The sequence below is a fragment of the Heloderma suspectum genome, chromosome 10, assembly GCF_057233095.1.
Source record: "Heloderma suspectum isolate Gila_16-S chromosome 10, 16-S_ref, whole genome shotgun sequence".
Taxonomy (NCBI): domain Eukaryota; kingdom Metazoa; phylum Chordata; class Lepidosauria; order Squamata; family Helodermatidae; genus Heloderma; species Heloderma suspectum.
Genome location: NC_139467.1, coordinates 8,355,564 through 8,373,156, shown reverse-complemented (window position 1 = coordinate 8,373,156; position 17,593 = coordinate 8,355,564). Strand labels below are relative to the sequence as shown.

At 46.0% G+C, this 17,593-nt stretch overlaps 1 protein-coding gene across 1 annotated transcript; it reads right to left on the bottom strand.

The window, feature by feature from the left end:
- Positions 1–7,129: 7,129 nt before the first annotated feature.
- On the bottom strand, positions 7,130–17,473 carry DMAC2 (distal membrane arm assembly component 2). The gene is made up of 6 exons (XM_084814946.1): positions 17,433–17,473; positions 14,133–14,323; positions 13,740–13,820; positions 13,009–13,151; positions 10,744–10,906; positions 7,130–8,972 (listed from the first exon to the last, which is right to left on the bottom strand). The coding sequence occupies exons 1-6, from the start codon at positions 17,448–17,450 to the stop codon at positions 8,756–8,758; spliced, it is 813 nt and encodes a 270-aa protein (XP_084671072.1). The 5' UTR covers positions 17,451–17,473; the 3' UTR covers positions 7,130–8,755.
- Positions 17,474–17,593: the final 120 nt, after the last annotated feature.

Here is a 17,593-nt window from a genome sequence, read left to right as displayed (position 1 = left end):
TCTTCCCTCCGCATCCCTTTTCCCTTTTGTGTCCTATCTTTTCAGACTGTAAAACTGCATGGTGTGGAGAAAGTGGGCAGGGAGACTTTTCTCCCTTTCTCGTAATACTGGAACCCACTGGGGCCATCCCATAAAGCTGAGTGGTGGGAGATTCAGGACAGATAAAAGGTAAAACTTCTCCACACTGCACACAATTGAACTATGGAATTTGCTACCACACGATGTAGTGATGGCCACCCATTTGGATGACTTTAAAAGGGGTCTGGACAAATTCCTGATGGAGAAGGCTAGTAATGGCTACTGGTCCTGACAGCTGTATGCTACCTCCAGTATCAGAGGCATTGTGTCTATGTACACCAGTTGCTGTGGAACATAGGTGGGGGGTGCTCTTGCACTCGTGTCCTGCTTGTGGGTTTCCCGTAGGCAGCTGGTTGGCCACTGGGTGAACAGAATGATGGGTTAGATGGACCCTTGGTCTGATCCAGCAGGGCTCTTATGTTCTTAGCTGGAGGATTCTGATGGGCAGGTCTAAGCCTTAAGGACAAGGCAGGCTAGAAAGCATACAGTACATTTTTCTGCTGCTGCAGTCACAGCTCACCATCCCAGTTCCATGGAGCTGCAGCTCTTTTATAATGGTTCCACTGGATCATTAATAGTCCTTGGAAAACAGGAAACACAGACGAGAGAGAGAGAGAGAGACTGAGACTGAAATGCTAAATGCTCTAATGACCTTTCGTGGGAGGAAGAGTCAGGCCCAATGACTACGGGATGGATTACTCATCACAAGGAAGAAACATAGAAATATGCCAAGGAGGACGGATGTTCAGCTGACAGATACCATAAAGCCAAGGGTGCTTTTTAAAGCACACGTGTCTCACACACACTTACCCCCCTTCCCACAAAATTAAACACCGTGGCTGTAGGCAAAAAGGCGATGGCTTTGCAAGGACAGGACAGTAATAAGCAGAGGAATTCTAAGGAAATTATGTTTTACAAGGCCAGCATCTGACTGCCATGATTTACGGTAGCAATTAATTCTGGTGACTGAAAGGCTGGGCAAGAAATCATGGAGGCAGAGCAAATGGTTGGAAAAGGCTGGTGGTTTCATGCAATAGCACAAAGGAGACAATGCAATGGAATATGGTAGGCCAGCAGGGGCCGAACAATGCAGGCATTTTGCTATCTTGCAATAAGAAGCAGGTAAAACCATGCACTCCCCTTCATGGATCACTGCCTTGTTGTGGCGAAGGGGCTTGCGTAACTCAGTGAAGCCATAAGCTATGCCGTGTAGGGCCACCCAAGATGGACAGGTCATGGCGGAGAGTTCTGACAAAATGTGGTCCACTGGAGAAGGAAATGGCAACCCACTCCAGTATTCTTGCCAAGAAAACCCCATGGAACGTATCACAAGGCTAAAAGAGATGACGCCGGAAGATGAGCCCCTCAGGTCGGAAGGTGTCCAATATATTACTGGGGAAGAGCAGAGGGAATTTCCAGGTAGCGCCAGAAAGAGTGAAGCGGCTGGGCCAAAGCCGAAAGGGCACTCAGCTGTGGATGTGTCTGGTGGTGAAAAGAAAGTCCGATGCTGTAAAGAACAATATTGTTTAGGACCTGGAATGTAAGATCCATGAATCAAGGTAAGCTGGAGGTGGTCAAACATGAGATGACAAGATTGAACATCAACATCTTGGGAATCAGCGAACTACAATGGACAATCGTGGGCGAATTTAATTCAGCTGACCATCATATCTACTACTGTGGGCAAGAATCCCTTAGAAGAAATGGAGTAGCACTCATAGTCAATAAAAGGGTGGGAAAAGCAGTGCTGGAGTACAATCTCAAAAACGATAGAATGATCTCAGTACAAATCCAAGACAAACCATTCAACATCACAGTAATTCAAGTCTATACCCCCAACCACTGAGGCCGAAGAAGCTTAGGTTGATCGGATCTATGAAGACCTACAACACCTTCTAGAACTAACACCAAAAAAAGATGTCCTCTTCATCATAGGGGATTGGAATGCTAAAGTAGGAAGTCAAGAAATCACCGGGACAACAGGCAAGCATGGCCTTGGTGTACAAAATGAAGCAGGACAAAGGCTAATAGAGTTTTGCCAAGAGAACACGATCATAGCAAACACGCTTTTCCAACAGCACAAGAGGCGACTCTGCACATGGACATCACCAGATGGTCAATATTGAAATCAGATTGATTATATACTTTGCAGCCAAAGATGGAGAAGCTCTTGTTGTTCAGCCGTTCAGTCGTGTCCGACTCTTCGTGACCCCATGGACCATAGCACGCCAGGCCTTCCTGTCCTGCGCTCTCTCCCGGAGCGTGCTCAAGTTCATATTCATTGCATCCGTGATGCTATCTAGCCATCTCATCCTCTGCCGTCCCCTTCTCCTTTTGCCTTCAGTCTTTCCCAGCATCAGGGTCTTTTCCAGGGAGTTTTCTCTTCGCATTAGGTGGCCAAAATATTGGAGCTTCAGCTTCATTATCTGTCCTTCCAATGAGCACTCAGGGTTGATTTCCTTTAGGATGGACTGATTTGACCTCCTTGCAGTCCAGGGGACTCGTAAGAGTCTTCTCCAGCACCACAGTTTGAAAGCATCAATTCTTCGGCGCTCAGCCTTCCTTATAGTCCAGCTCTCACAGCCATACATTACTACTGGGAAAACCATAGCTTTGATTAGACGGACCTTTGTCGGCAAGGTGATGTCTCTGCTTCTTACTATGCTGTCTAGGTTGGCCATAGCTTTCCTCCCCAGGAGCAAGCGTCTTTTAATTTCATGGCTACAGTCACCGTCTGCGGTGATCTTGGGAGCCCAAGAAAGTAAAATCTGTCACTGCTTCCTCTATACAGTCAGTAAAAACAAGACCTGGAGCTGACTGTGGCTCAGATCATGAGCTGCTTCTTGCAAAATTTCGGCTTAAATTGAAGAACGTAGGGAAAACCACTAAACCATTCAGGTTTGACCTAAATCATATCGCTTATGAATATACAGTGGAGGTGAGGAATAGATTTCAGGGATTAGACCTGATAGACAGAGTGCCTGAGGAACTATGGACGGAGGTCCGTAACATTGTTCAGGAGGCAGCAACGAAATCCATCCCCCAAAAAAAGAAATGCAAGAAAGCCAAGTGGCTGTCTGATGAGTCTTTACAAGTAGCTGAGGAAAGAAGGGAAGCGAAAAGCAAGGGAGAAAGGGGAAGATATATCCAACTGAATACAGAGTTCCAGAGAATAGCAAGGAGAGACAAGAAGGCCTTCTTAAATGAATAATGCAAAGAAATCGAGGAAAACAACAGAATGGGAAAGACTAGAGATCTCTTCAAGAAAATCGGAGATCTCAAGGGAACGTTTTGTGCAAAGACGGGCATGATAAAGGACAAAGAAGACAGGGACCTAACAGAAGCAGATGAGATTAAGAAGAGGTGGAAAAAATACACAGAAGAACTATACAGGAAAGATCTTAATGTCCCTGATAGCCATGATAGTGCAGTCACTGAACTTGAGCCTGACATCCTAGAGAGTGAAGTCAAGTGGGCCTTAGGAAGCATTACTAACAACAAAGCTAGCGGAGATGACAGTATTCCAGCTGAGCTATTTAAAATCCTAAAAGATGATGCTGTTAAAGTGCTGCACTGAATATGCCAACAAATTTGGAACACTCAACAGTGGCCACAAGACTGGAAAAGGTCAGTTTACATTCCAATTCAAAGAAGGGCAATGCCAAAGAGTGTTCAAACTACTGCACAATTGCGCTCATTTCACATGCCAGCAAGGTTATGCTCAAAATCCTACAAGCTAGGCTTCAGCAGTATGTGAACCGAGAACTACCGGAAGTACAAGTGGGGTTCTGAATAGGCAGAGGAACTAGAGATCAAATCGCCAACATTCGCTGGATCATGGAGAAAGCAAGAGAATTCCAGAAAAATGTCTATTTCTGCTTCATTGACTATGCTAAAGCCTTTGATTGTGTGGATCACAACAAACTGTGGCAAATTCTTAAAGAGATGGGAGTACCAGACCACCTTACCTGTCTCCTGAGAAACCTGTATGAGGGTCAAGAAACAACAGTAAGAACCGGACATGGAACAACCGATTGGTTCAAAATTGGGAAAGGAGTACGACAAGGCTGTATATTGTCGCCCTGCTTATTTAACTTATATACAGAGTACAACATGAGAAACGCCGGGTTGGATGAATCACAGGTCGGAATTAAGACTGCCAGGAGAATTCTCAACAACCTCAGATACGCAGACGATACCACCCTTATGGCAGAAAGCAAAGAGGATCTAAAGAGCCTCTTGTTGAGGGTGAAAGAGGAGAGTGCAAAAGCTGGTTTGAAACTCAACATTAAAAAAACGAAGATCATGGCATCTGGCCCCATCACTTCCTGGCATATAGAAGGGGAAGAAATGGAAGCAGTGACAGATTTTATTTTCTTGGGTTCCAAGAGCACCACAGACGGTGACTGTAGCCATGAAATTAAAAGACGCTTGCTCCTTGGGAGGAAAGCTATGGCAAACCTAGACAGCATAGTAAGAATGCTATAAGTAATGTAGTAAGAACCTCCCTAGTGAGGTTCGCCTGGCACCTACACTGTATTCCTTTCGGCGCCAGGTGAAGACCTTTTTATTTTCCCAGGCATTTTAGCATTTTAGCTTTCTAAATTTTTATCTTTGCTGTTTTAAATCTGTATTTTAAACTCCTGCACTGCTGCTAGGTTTTATTGTGGTTGTATTGTTATATTGTGGTTTTAATGTTCTATATATTTTAAATTGTTTTATTGTGTGTTGTTTGGTTTTAATTTTTGTGAACCGCCCAGAGAGCTTCGGCTATTGGGTGGTATAGAAATGAAATGAAATAAATGAATGAGTGAATGAAGCAGAGACATCACCTTGCCAACGAAGGTCCGTATAATCAAAGCTATGGTTTTCCCAGTAGTAATGTATGGCTGTGAGAGCTGGACTATAAGGAAGGCTGAGCGCCGAAGAATGGATACTTTTGAACTGTGGTGCTGGAGAAGACTCTTACGAGGCCCCTGGACTGCAAGGAGGTCAAATCAGTCAATCCTAAAGTAAATCAACCCTGAGTGCTCATTGGAAGGACAGATACTGAAGCTGAAGCTCAAATATTTTGGCCACCTAACGCGAAGAGAAAAGTCACTGGAAAAGACCCTGATGCTGGGAAAGATTGAAGGCAAAAGGAGAAGGGGACGGCAGAGGATGAGATGGCTAGATAGCATCACTGATGCAATGAATATGGACTTGAGCACGCTCCGGGAGAGAGCGGAGGACAGGAAGGCCTGGCGTGCTATGGTCCATGGGGTCACGAAGAGTCGGACATGACTGAACAACAACAAAACAATGCCCCATTTTGAATGAACTCAGTCTAGAACATGCAAAACACTTTGCTGAATCATGCCAAGGTCCACCCAGCCCAGCATTCTGTCTCCAGCAGGAGTCAAACAGATGCCCCAGAAAGTGGGCAAGTGCTTGGCTTGATGACGGTAAGCCTCTAAAGGGGGGGGGGGCAAAAATGTTCTAGGAATCTGGCACTGGAGAATATGAAGAAAAAGAGGAGTTTTTCTAAGGCTACAAGTTCCAACTTCATACAAGCGAAAAAAAGCTGCTATGTTTGCAGAGGGAGACGACAAAGGCTGCCAAATCTAAATCCTTTCTTGTTTGTCCCCAGACTGTAAGCTCTCCAGGGCAAGGCCCTGTCTATTGCTTATGTTACTCTGTAAAACCACTATGTGCATTGGTGCGATCCATCATAACAGGGATGCAGAACCTTTTGCAGCCCGAGGGCCAGATTCCATTTCAGAGAAGCTCTCGGGGGCTACATTGCAGGGGTAGGCATAGCCAAAGGGGCGGGGCAAAAATGCAAGCATATTTTAACTCTGAGGCCTTCCTGCCAGCAACTAAGCCTTAGGAGAGGCATTTCAACTTTTCAGAAGGGGGGGAACCGTGAAAAGCCTGGAAACCCCCAACCACTGGTGGTTGGGGGTAAGGGCGTGGGGCAATCTGGGGAACCCTAGGGGGCTAGATTGGAACCATAGGTAGGCCAGATTTGGTCTGCAGGCCTAAGGTTCTCCACCCTTGGGCTATCGGACACGGTGGAAGCCAGTAGAGGCTGGTGGCTCTGAGGTCGGTGGGGCGGTGAATCCGTGCCGGGTTTCAGTCAGAACCAGTAAGAACTTGAAAGGAGCTATCCAAGGTGGCTCTGATGCCAGTGGGGCAATGAATCCGCTCCGGGTTTCAGTCAGAACTCTAAAGGAGCTCTCCAAGGTGCACCGTGGAGTGCTCCTTTAGAGTTCTGACTGAAACCCGGAGCGGATTCACTGCCCCACCAACCTCAGAGCCACCAGCCTCCACTTTTGGAAGCCCTGCTATGCCGGCACAACAGATGCACCACACAGCTCCTTTCGCAGGCCAGCAGGACGTGCCACTGGCAAAAATGCACCAGTGGAAGGGCCAAAATGGGGCAGATACATGGGCGGGGCAGGGGGATCTCCCTCCCGCCGCACCCCTCCGAACCATGCCTTTGCTTTTGGCCCCAGCCCCATGTCAACAAGCGCCCCATCAGGGCCAGCACAAGACATGGTGCTGCCTGAAGCAGAGCAGCAAACGGTGGGCCCCCACTTCCCCTCGCCCAAACCAAGGCGGACCGTGCCCCATAGGAATCCCATAAGCCCCTCTCCCCATCCCTGGCAGCAGAAATAACTAACCATTTGCCCTGTTACGACACCCAAAATCCGCGGCCCGAGGCGACTGCCTCACTCTGTCACAGGGGCTTATTCGGGGGGCAGGGGGGAGTCGGAGGCTGAGCACTGGCTAAGGAGCAAGCTTTCAATGTCCTAGTTACCCATTCCCATAATTTCCTAAAGACAGAATTATGCAAAGTTTGATGTATATTTTGCTACATTTATCTAATATGGGCAGGACCTGGATTGCTTTGGCAATTTTATTTGTCCCTGACAGAAGAGCTGGGATTTTTTTTTTTAATCATGCCCTTCCTCTATTGTAATTTAATATTACTTAATATTCAGATGCCTTCCTTAATCAAAAGTTGATTTGAGGGCGATTTGTAAGAATGCAACAATGAAAAAAAAATAACCCAAAGAGCTCCATTTTATTCTCTCAACAACCCTGCAAGGTAGAGTAGGCTGAGAGACCATAATTGGCCCTAATCAGCATTTGGGCTGAGCAGGGATTCAATCCCAGAACCCCTCAGGCTGAGTCAAACACCATCCACTAAACCACCCTTCAATTGTAGGATATTAATATCCCCCTACCCCACTCACACTTTTCCAAGTGCTTTTACAAGATTAGAGACTACGTTTATGGATGCTTTTAGTGTTTGGCTTTGACACTAAATTAGCAACTCAGTATTTTTTTTATCCAAGTATTCTTTCAACAAAGGAGCAGAGAAAGCCTTCTTTAAATTATTTATATCAAGTTCCATTCGGCATCAAGCCACAGAGGCATTTAGCCAAAGAATTCCCCCTCTGAAACAACTGGCTGCTTCTGTGAGTGTGCAAATCCCGCAGGTCTCAGCTACCGCAAGGCTTGTTCTTACTTGCAAAAAATGGCAGTGTTTTTGTCAACAGCCTGCAGACGTGCAGCTCAGGTGCTCTACATCTGGGGCTCCAAAACAGAGAACCATCAACAAGGGGCAGACATGCCGTAAAAGCGTGGAACTCGGTAGCGGGCGAAAAAGGGGTGGTGCCTCTGCAATATGGAGGTGTACATAATAGATCTGCAGGCACTCTGAAAGCAACAAGCAAATCTAATCAGGATAAGCTGGACCAGCAGCAATTCTATGTAGACGTTACGCAAAAGGGCAACCAGGAAACAAAGTTCCATGTTGTTGGTTGTTTTGTTGCACAAATCGTGACAGGGTTTGATCTTGCTAATTCCTGGCAAGTGATCCTCCAAGCCCAGAGCTAACTGCACAAACGTTAGAGTAATGGCAACGAGGCCATTTTCATTGTTACTGAACAGCTGAAGACAATCTGTGTAGCCACACTGCATTCTAAAGAGCAGTGTCGGCTCCGTTTCTAATGCCATCTAGGAGCCACAATGGCTAAATGGAATCTCCAAATTCAGAGGCAGTATACCTCTAAGTCCCAGATGTTGAGAGATGATTGGTTGTGGGGGGACCACTGGCTTTATGCCCTGCTTGTGAGCTTCTCAGGGCAGGGGGTGATGGTGCTGCATCTAGCTTCTTGGAAACAGGATGTTGGATTAGGTGGATTGTGGGTCTTATCCAGCCGGGCTACTTTTATGGTCAAATCTGAAAAGACGTCCCTCCCCACTTACTGCTCTTTCCTCTGGTTTAGAGAACGAAAGAACCTTTGATGCCTGGAACTCAAACACAATTCTGGGTTTTTGATAATAACCAAGTAAATTGGCTAAACCTGTTATTGATTACCATTGGTGGGCTGGCAGGTTAGGGGCTCACTTGTTTTTCCCTACAGGCTATTTTGGTTCTGGTGGGTTAGCAAAATAAAAAACCAGACCCTAATGGCAAAGAGCTCAGAGGTATTCTGCTTTTGAATATGGAGGTTTAATTTGTTATGATGCCAACCGTAAGGAAAGTGAGCTAACAGAAGCTTAGGCATACTTTAAAAATGACAATATGTCCCTTGCTGTGTCAAGTGGATGCAAAGAAGGAGTACAGAGATTTGGAGAACACCACAGTCAGCAGGTGAAGGTCCCTAAAACGTTGCCCGGCCCCTCAGATGGAAATTTTGCCAGTTTTCTGGTTGGGGGCAGTCCCCTGAGGCCCCTCTGTTTCACCTCGATGTGCATCAGATTCAAAGTGGTGGTCCAGCTCATTTTCAATGTCCATCCCCACAATCTCACATTGGGGCAACATCTCCTCCAACAGGATCCGGATTAATGCTTTGTTGGGAACAGAGGGGAGGTCAGAGACATCCAAGCGCTTTAGATTCCTGCAAGGGCAGCGGAGGAAGAGTTAATAAGGCAATTTCCCCTGCATCCTGCTTATTCTTAATGAGCAAAACAAATAGAGCAACACAGATTTCAAGAGAGTTGTAAGCTTTTATTTGGCAGCGCAATTAGCTAAATGTTTAGCAGATTAATGAAAAAGGAGCCAAGTTTACTTAGGGCTGTAATATGTAAGTCAATCTGTTACAGCAATCGATTAAAAACATTTTGATCAACTAAAACAGTGCCCCAATTGTGTAGGTTTTAAAACATTAAAAATAAGTGTTTTAAAATCCTGATAAAAACTGCCGATGGCCAACGCAATTGTAGAAGTAGGAATGTATAAAATGACACCTGTGATTACATGCATTTGGATCACCATCTCCACACAAGTATACTATTTTCTTTTAGAAATGCTTATTTTTTCTCATTGGCAAACTCATGCAGGTTTGATCAATTGACTAAGGGTTTTTTTTAATTAGCCCCAATTTTAACCTGTGGAGCTGCATAGACATATACACTTATTTCTGAGGCTATTTTGTTTATGGTGCCGTACTAAAATAGAGAATGAGGAAGAACTCTTGAGATACGCTGCCTCTAAACATGGAGGTTTGATTTAACTAGCTCTTGATAGACTTAGGGTGCAATCCTATGCAGGTTTACACAGAAAAAAATCCTACAACTCCCAGCATCCCCCAACTAGTGGCAGTGAGCTCCATAAGCCAGTGTCAGGCTGTGTGAAGACATGCTTCCTTTTCTCAGTCCAGAACCTCTTGTCATTCAGCATCACTGGGCCTCCTTGAGTTACCAACAAAACTTCCAAAGGGAATTTCCCCTTCGGAAAACTGGCAATGCCGTCACACCGGGGAGGGACGGAACGGCTCCTCCACAAACGTCACGCCCAGTGATGTGAGCCCTGACTCGTGTTTATCAGGCAAGGGGGATGCCCCATAGCCCAAGCCTCACCCTGTTTCCCTGCTGCCTTGGCCTGACTCATAGCTTCTGTAGGAGGCACTTGGCTTACCTTTCTACCGGCTTGGTTGAGATCAAGGGCAGAAGACCCGAGCAGCTTAGGAGAACATTACATAACCGTCAGCTTTATCCAACCTGGTGCCTTCCAGTTGTATTGGACCAACGACTCCCAGCATGCCCCAGCCAGCAGGCATGCTGGGAGTAGGGATGTGCAGACTGCGTAAAATCTACTCTGTCTGTGTTTCACAGATTGTCAGGTGCCTTTTGCTCCATCATCCACCCACAGACAGATGTGAATGTTATTTTTTCATCATGCAGAAAAATACGCAAATAATTACGTAAGTATTTACGTAAATATTTACAAAATTTACCTTAGTACCTATCATTTAGCATATTTTCCCCCATTCCAGTCAACATTTCCTCAGCAGAAATTTACGTATTTTTCTACAAATTTACTCGGGAAAGTTAAAAAATCATCTGAAAGTCCATGGACTCCACGTGGCCTGAGGGGGTCGCTCCGCAGCAGATTCTGCAGGTCAGATTCTTAGAAATCCGAGCTCATTTTAGTCTGTCTCAAATTTCTCCAGCATCCCTAGATGGGAGTTGTGGTCCAGCCCACCAGGAGGGACCCAGGTTGAGTAAGGTAGCATAACCAGTATGATCTAAGGGACTTGCTGCTTCCTTGCAAGCTTTTCAGCTCTTCTTTCCTGAACCTCAGAAAAATGGGTTAACACCGGCAAAAGGATTAAAGTGGCACACAGGGAAACGCACGCACACAGACACACCCCAGCTGGCTGCACTCACTCGAGCTGGTGGAGACAAGCAAGCCCCCTCTCGGTGACCTGGGGGCAGCTGGCTAGCGAAAGTTCCTGCAGAGTGTCCGCAAAGACATGCAACCGGTTCAGGCTCCAGTCATCAATGTTGGGGCACCTGCTGAGGTCCAGATGCTTCAGTGCTTTCAGATTAACTAGGGGAGTGGGGGAGGAGAAGAGGAAGAGGTTGGAAACAGGCTGAGACCCCATCCACAAATGCACGGCAGCATGCAATGTGGTCCTGGCAGACATGTACTTGTTGCTAAAATTTCAAAACTTTGCCACCCTCTCTATAGCTAGAAGTGCACATAACAGTCAAATATATGCAAATAGATTTAATTTGCGTAGTTTGCACAGGCCACAAAATTGGGTTCATTTCTTCCCCGTTAGAGCAGATCTCGCATCCTATCAATGATGGTGGTAAGGAATGCATCTGTTCAAGAGACCCCAAAATGGTTATTTTCTATAGGTGAAAGCAAAGTGCTCTGCATCTGATCACTGGTGTGCGTGTGCACCCCTCCCCCCAATCTTCAGACAAAATCACAGCTCCCAGGGCTGGCGTAACGTAAGAGGGAGAAAGAGGAGCTATGAGCCAGGAAGCCCTGGTTCAGATCTCCCCTTAGCCATAAACGCACTAGCGTGAATGCCAAAGCAATCCTATGCACATTTACTCAGAAGTTAAGTTCCACTATATTCAATAGAACTTACTCCCAGGTAAGTAAGAATGCACTGGAGAATATGTCTTAATTTTGTGGGGGGAAATCTGCAAACTCTGGCATTGGGTACAGAATCCCAGGTCTTTTCTATCTCCCTTTCCTCTAAAAAAGTAAAAAAGATGACAGCAAGTTTCTAGCCCTCATGGTTGTAAATACAGGTTTAAAAGGGTGGAGGCAATGCCTGTTGAAATCCCAGAAGCCAGAGCAGGGGCTGAACAAGTTTCCCACTGACTGGTGGGGCTTCAGCACTCTGCGTAGATCCTCATCCTTTTGTACCACCAGCAAAACCAGAGTTCTGCAGATAAATCTTTTGGAAATCTGCCCAATTTGCAGATAAATCATCAAGGTGGTAGAATTGCACTTTTACCTTACAGAACTTGGGATAGTCTGGGTGCAGAATTATAACTGTTCTCCTCCTTTGTTCTCCCCTTCCCCCAAGCACAGAGGACATACCAGCCTTCTCTTAGGCGAGCCCCCCACCCCCCTCCAGTCCTCCACCTGGAATATGAGGAAAATAAAGCCGATCCACCTTACATGATGGCTGTCAGGTCCTGAAACTAAACAAACACACACAAGAAACCCAGGGGCCGTCTTTGGAATGGAGGAAGTGCTAAAAGACCAGCGACTGTTAGCTCCACCCACAACTCACTCCTACTGGGAGGGGCCACAGCTCAGGGATGGAGCCCCTGCTTTGCATACAAAAGGTCCCAGGTCCAATCCTGGGCATCTCCCAGTTGGGCAGGAGCCCTCCTGCTTGAAACTCTCCTGCCTGAAACCCCGGAGAGCCTCTGCCTGTCAGCGATGACAACCCTGGGCTAGGTGGACCCTTGGTCTGACTCAGTGCAAGTCAAGACGTGAGGTGATCTAAAGGGCTGCATGATCCCTTCTTCCCTTGTCGTAAACTGCAAGAGAGGCTATTCTAGGCCAGCCCAGCCACGCCACTCAGGGCACCAGTAAGGGCTCTAACTCCACCCCAGCCAGAGTGACTCGCAACAGAGTTCTTCCCATGCACAGCCCACCCTTTGTCGTGTTTCCCTGAGGTACATGAGAGGACAAGTTCTGTTACTGTTCACACCGAGGGGTGCACGACGTGCACGTGGGTGTGCATGCGCACGCACGCCTTGTGCCTTCACTCCCATTAGAAAGACTAGCAGAGGTGCCTAAGAAGGGGGGGCGCACTTGAAGTCAGGGACTATGCTGGGGCCAGATGTGAAAGTGCAGCGGGGCAGAGGGCCTCCCAGCAGCCTTGCTTTTTGTGATAACCCCCTTAGCTCTTCTTTTTGAAAGGTTATGGCAGGTGTAATTTAGCTAACATGGCAGGGGCAGGGGGAGTTGAGGGGCTTGTGGCTTTCATGAAGGGTCCCTTTATCTTTCCTTCCATAATTCAAGAACTCTGGGGAAATGCTGGAGTCCAAACTTAAACCCAGGGCCTCCAGTTGCCTACCCCTATTGTAAGGACTACAGATCTCTTGCATCTTGAAAGCCACTCAGAAGTTATCTATAATCATTACCAGCCTAACTAGACCCAGTTCTCTTCTCACCCAGGTTATTCAGACCGTCATAGTTGATGACAGAGCCACTGACATCCATTGCCTCCACTAGGATCTCTTGGGATTCAAGGAGATCCGGGCTGTTTTTCCAACTTCTGATGCTCTCGCGCTGCCATTCCTTTTGGCCCTGGCACCTAAAACAAAATAAGTGTTAGTGTTATTCAGCTCCAGCAATGTAAATTGTGCTTCATGGCATAGCTTAAGCCAAAGATGTGAAGCAAAGATTGGTTGTGGTTACGTGGGGGTATGTAAAACTTTTGCTCATTAGCATCATTTATTCAGGTTGCAGAACCCATCTTTTTCTGGTACAGAATCTGACTGTGGTTGTTCTTCGTAACCTGACTATATTTATTTGAAATATTGTTATCCTGCTTTCCCAAAGTGCTGAAGACAGATCTCAGGGCAGTTAAGGGCACAGTCCCATGGATGTCTCGCTAGGGAATGCTGGGAGTTGTAGGACTTTTTTTTGCCTAAACACGCATAGGATTGCACCCTTAAAGACACGAGCTATTGGGATCAACAAAAGAACAGTCCGTAATCAAAAGTAGCAGCACAAGCTGTCCACCCGTTTTGCTGTATGTCATAGCCTTGGGCTATGAAGGTGATAGAAAAGAGCATCAAAGAAAAAGCGATGAGGGAAACTCAGGTGACCAAAGTTCTCCGAGAAGATCTTCACGTCCCTCCGACAATGAAACATGCTGTCCAGAGTGTATATTACATACCTAACACCTCCCTTCAGATTCAGGGCAAAGACAACAGCTGCGCCTTCGTGTCCATAGTGCCGATATGCCTCAATACTGTACCTGAGGATGGAGTTGGACAAATATAGTCAAAAGCTACTCTGAGGAGATTGGAAACTCACTTTAATTTACGAGATTTATACCCCAGCTTTCAATCTGCCAAAATGGATAGGGTGGCTTTCAGTTTAAAGAACGGAAGTATACAACTTTAAAACATTTTTAAAGTACTAAAAGGAGAAGGGAAGCACAAAAATTAATGAAATATAACAGAATGCAAGTCTGGAAGTTAACCATGATGCCACAGGAGACCATTTTCTCGGCCAAAACAAGGTCTAGAAACTTGGCTGAGCACCCCACCTACCCCGGTGCATATACCTGTTTTTTCTTTGTGCATTCCAGTTCTTTAGTTTATGGGCCATCTCTACAAAGGTTTCAATGTCATAGAAACGGTCACAGAGATATTGGAGGATCCTGCCTTTTGAAGGGTCAGTGGTGTGGCCAGTTGAATTGCTACTGTACCAACGGCTGGCATACAGCAACGAGATGAAACTTCTGCTGCGCCGGAGCTAGGGAAAGAATAAACCGGTGGGGAGAGAGGGATTTATTTGGGCAGGAAGACAGATTTTATTAAGGGAAAGCTACTGAGGGTGCAATCCTATGCATGTTTAGACAGAAAAAGCCCTACAACTCCCAGCATTCCCCAGCCAGCTGGGAATTGTAGGACTTTCTGTCTAAACATGCATAGGATTGCACCCTGAGTTTCCTCAGTCACAGTATATCTCTGTTTTCCATCTTAACAACCTGATCTTCTAAGCCAAATCTCAGCTAACTTCCCAGAGCTAGGAGCCACTTTCAACCCAGTCTGCAGCACCCACCTAGTTTTTCTGCTCCTGCATATTCTCATTCTTACCTTTTTGGGCAGCCTTCTCCGGCCTGGTGCCCGCCATATATGTTGGACTACAACTCCCATCACCCCCAGCCAACATTGGGGAAGGTTGCTTTACAGCATAAACCTGGGACAAACTGCTATCAGCTCCACTCTTGCGAGCGGGCAGCTCTCAGAGGGGGGCTGCTCTCGCTACTCTCCTGGCTCTCGCTACTCTCGATCCAGAGCAATGCTTGTAAATTTACTGTGGAATAATATTGTTCTTTCTCCCTGCTTTCTGCACTTTTCAATCCATTCCAAGATCTATTGCAAAGAACTAGCACGTATGATGATTACCAATGTGAAGTTCCACCTTTTTCTTGCGTCTAATAGACGGTAAGCCATTCTGGAAGGGACCCTTTTTTACTCTTTTGGGCTTAACAAAATTTCACATATCTAATACTACTACTGCTATCTAATCTATTTAGATCAGTATTCCTCTCATTTTCTCCTCCTTCCCTTGCCTACTATTCTTATTTTATAGAAAGGGAACTGAAGCAGAGGAAGGCGGACCACCTGATGAGTCCAAGGTATTACTAGATTCAGTATGGAGTTTCAGATCTTCTGCTTTGATTGCCAACTGGCCAGGGGGGTGGGGGGAAGCCCAACATGAAGTATTCCCATCTGCAGACCAAGCCTTTGTCAGAAGCAGAGGCTAGCAAGAAGTTGGCAATCCTGTTTAACCCTAGATCTAAGGTGCCAAAGAGCTGCCTTCACAAGGGATTATCTCCTCTCAGGCAGAACAGGGAAAAACATGTACAAACCACATTTCTTCCCAGACTGCCCATCTGATAGAATCTAACCAAATCACACAGAGAGTGTGAAAAGAAAGCCCTGTTCGCAAGTTGCCCTCAGGTGCTGCAGTAAGGTTTGCTACATCCTCTTCCCAAAAGCAAACTAGCTAAGCAAGCACAATATTGTTCCTTAGGTCACAGGAAACAATGCACAGCAGGTCGAGAGTTATCTTTTACACAGTGGCCAACCAGATGCCCCAATGGAAAGCCACAAGCTGTGTAATAGCGTCCTCCTGCTTATGCACCCCAAAACTGATATACAAGAGCATCCTGCCTCCAGTACTGGAGTTAATATGTAGCCATCATGACTAGCAGTCGTTGCTAGCCTCATCCTCCACGAATTTGTCTAACCCCCCTTTAAAGTCATCCAAATTGGTGGCCATCACTACATTTGTGGTAGCAAATTCCATAATTTAACTATGCACGGTGTGAGAAAGTACTCCCTTTTATCAGTCCTGAATCTCCCACCATTCAGTTTCATAGGATGACCAGGGATTCTAGTATTATGGGAGAGGGAGAAAAACATCTCCCTATCCACTTTCTCCACACCATGCATAATTTTATACACTTCTGTCACGTCTCCCATTACTCACCCTTTTTCTAAGCTAAAGAGCCTCAAACATTGTAAGCTTTCCTCATAGTGTAGTTGCCCCAGCTCCTTGACCATTTTGGTTACCCATTTCTGTATCTTTTCCAACTCTACAATATCCTTTTTGAGGTGTGGGGACCAGAGCTGGGCACAGTATTCCAGGGCTGGCCGCACCACACATTTGTATAAAGGCATTATAATACTGGCAGGTTTACTTTAGATTCGTTTCCTAATGATCCTCAACATGGAATTTGCTTTTTTTTTTTTTTTTACAGCAGCCACACACTGGGTCAGCATTTTCATTGAGCTATCCACTGCAACTCAAGATCCCTTTCCTGGTCAGTCACTGCTAGCTCAGACCCCATCAGTGTGTATGTGAAGTTAGGATGTTTTGCCACAATGTGTGTCACTTTACAGTTACTTACACATAATTGCATTTGCCATTTTGATGCAAATCATGATGTCTGTCATAAAGTTATATAAGAGATATATAGGATAATTGTAGAGCAAATGCATTAGCATGTTCTTCTGAGTTTATAGCGCCACCAACTGGTTAGCATTCCCAGTTGCACAGTGAACATGACTGAAGCTCCCCCAACCTCCCTATCTCTACTTAGAATATTTAAGAAAAATGAATCTGGAATGCACAGCCCCTGTGTCTTCAAAACTCCAATTCTGGAACACAGAGCAAGTAACAGCACAAACACCAAAACAACCATCAAACAATCTAAAGAGAGTATAACTCCTTGAAATCACAATAGATCACTAGCACCTTACCTAAACAACTTTATATCAGAGTCCAAATGCTTGAACAAATAAGAATGCCTTCAGTCTCTGAATAATTGGTCTGTATCTCCTTTAGAAGATACACAGGATGTTATTTGCATTTTTTCCCTACTAGCTCTGCCTTTTAACAGCAACCTGAAATACAGACATTCAGCTGGTGAAGCATCCTTCAACCACTGCATCTCTCCATGCCAGGCGAAGCTTCACCGCCTACATTTCTGTGTGATTTACTACCGGTAAAGGCCAAAGAGAGAGAATTCAAACAAGTGGCATGGAAATGCAACAGTGGGAGGAAGCATCAACTGTTTGATTCCTGTATGCCAGGCTAATGTTAATGGAGTGAGAGTCAGGCCAGAGGAAGCGTCGGCAGCCGTAGCTACCGGGGCACAGATAAGGTTACAAAAAGTCAATTTCCCCCACCTGAAAATTGTATTTACTTTTCAGGTTGCAAAAAAAACCAAAACCACGTTTCCTTCTCCATACTGGCCGTGTGAAAATAAATGCTTCCCTCTTCCAGCGCCACTAGTGGAACACTCGAGTCCTCCCCCACCACCAACACGGTACTCCAGCAGCTCACTTACGAAAATGGGCGCAGCCATCTTGGACAAGTCATGTGATATCTGGGACATCAGCTTAAAGGTAGGACCGGAACCTCTTCAACGTGCCTGACCCGACGTTACTACGCATGCGCCCTAAATTGTGACCATGCTCAGCTGCAGCAAATGAAGCCTCAGTCAAACCA

Excerpts from the sequence above, each read along its gene's own strand:
- DMAC2 (XM_084814946.1), bottom strand. Across the intron at positions 13,821-14,132 it reads AATGCACAAAGAAAAAACAG|GTACAGTATTGAGGCATATC; the intron begins GTATATGCACCG and ends CTCCATCCTCAG. Across the intron at positions 8,973-10,743 it reads GCTTGTCTCCACCAGCTCGA|GAATCTAAAGCGCTTGGATG; the intron begins GTGAGTGCAGCC and ends CTGCCCTTGCAG.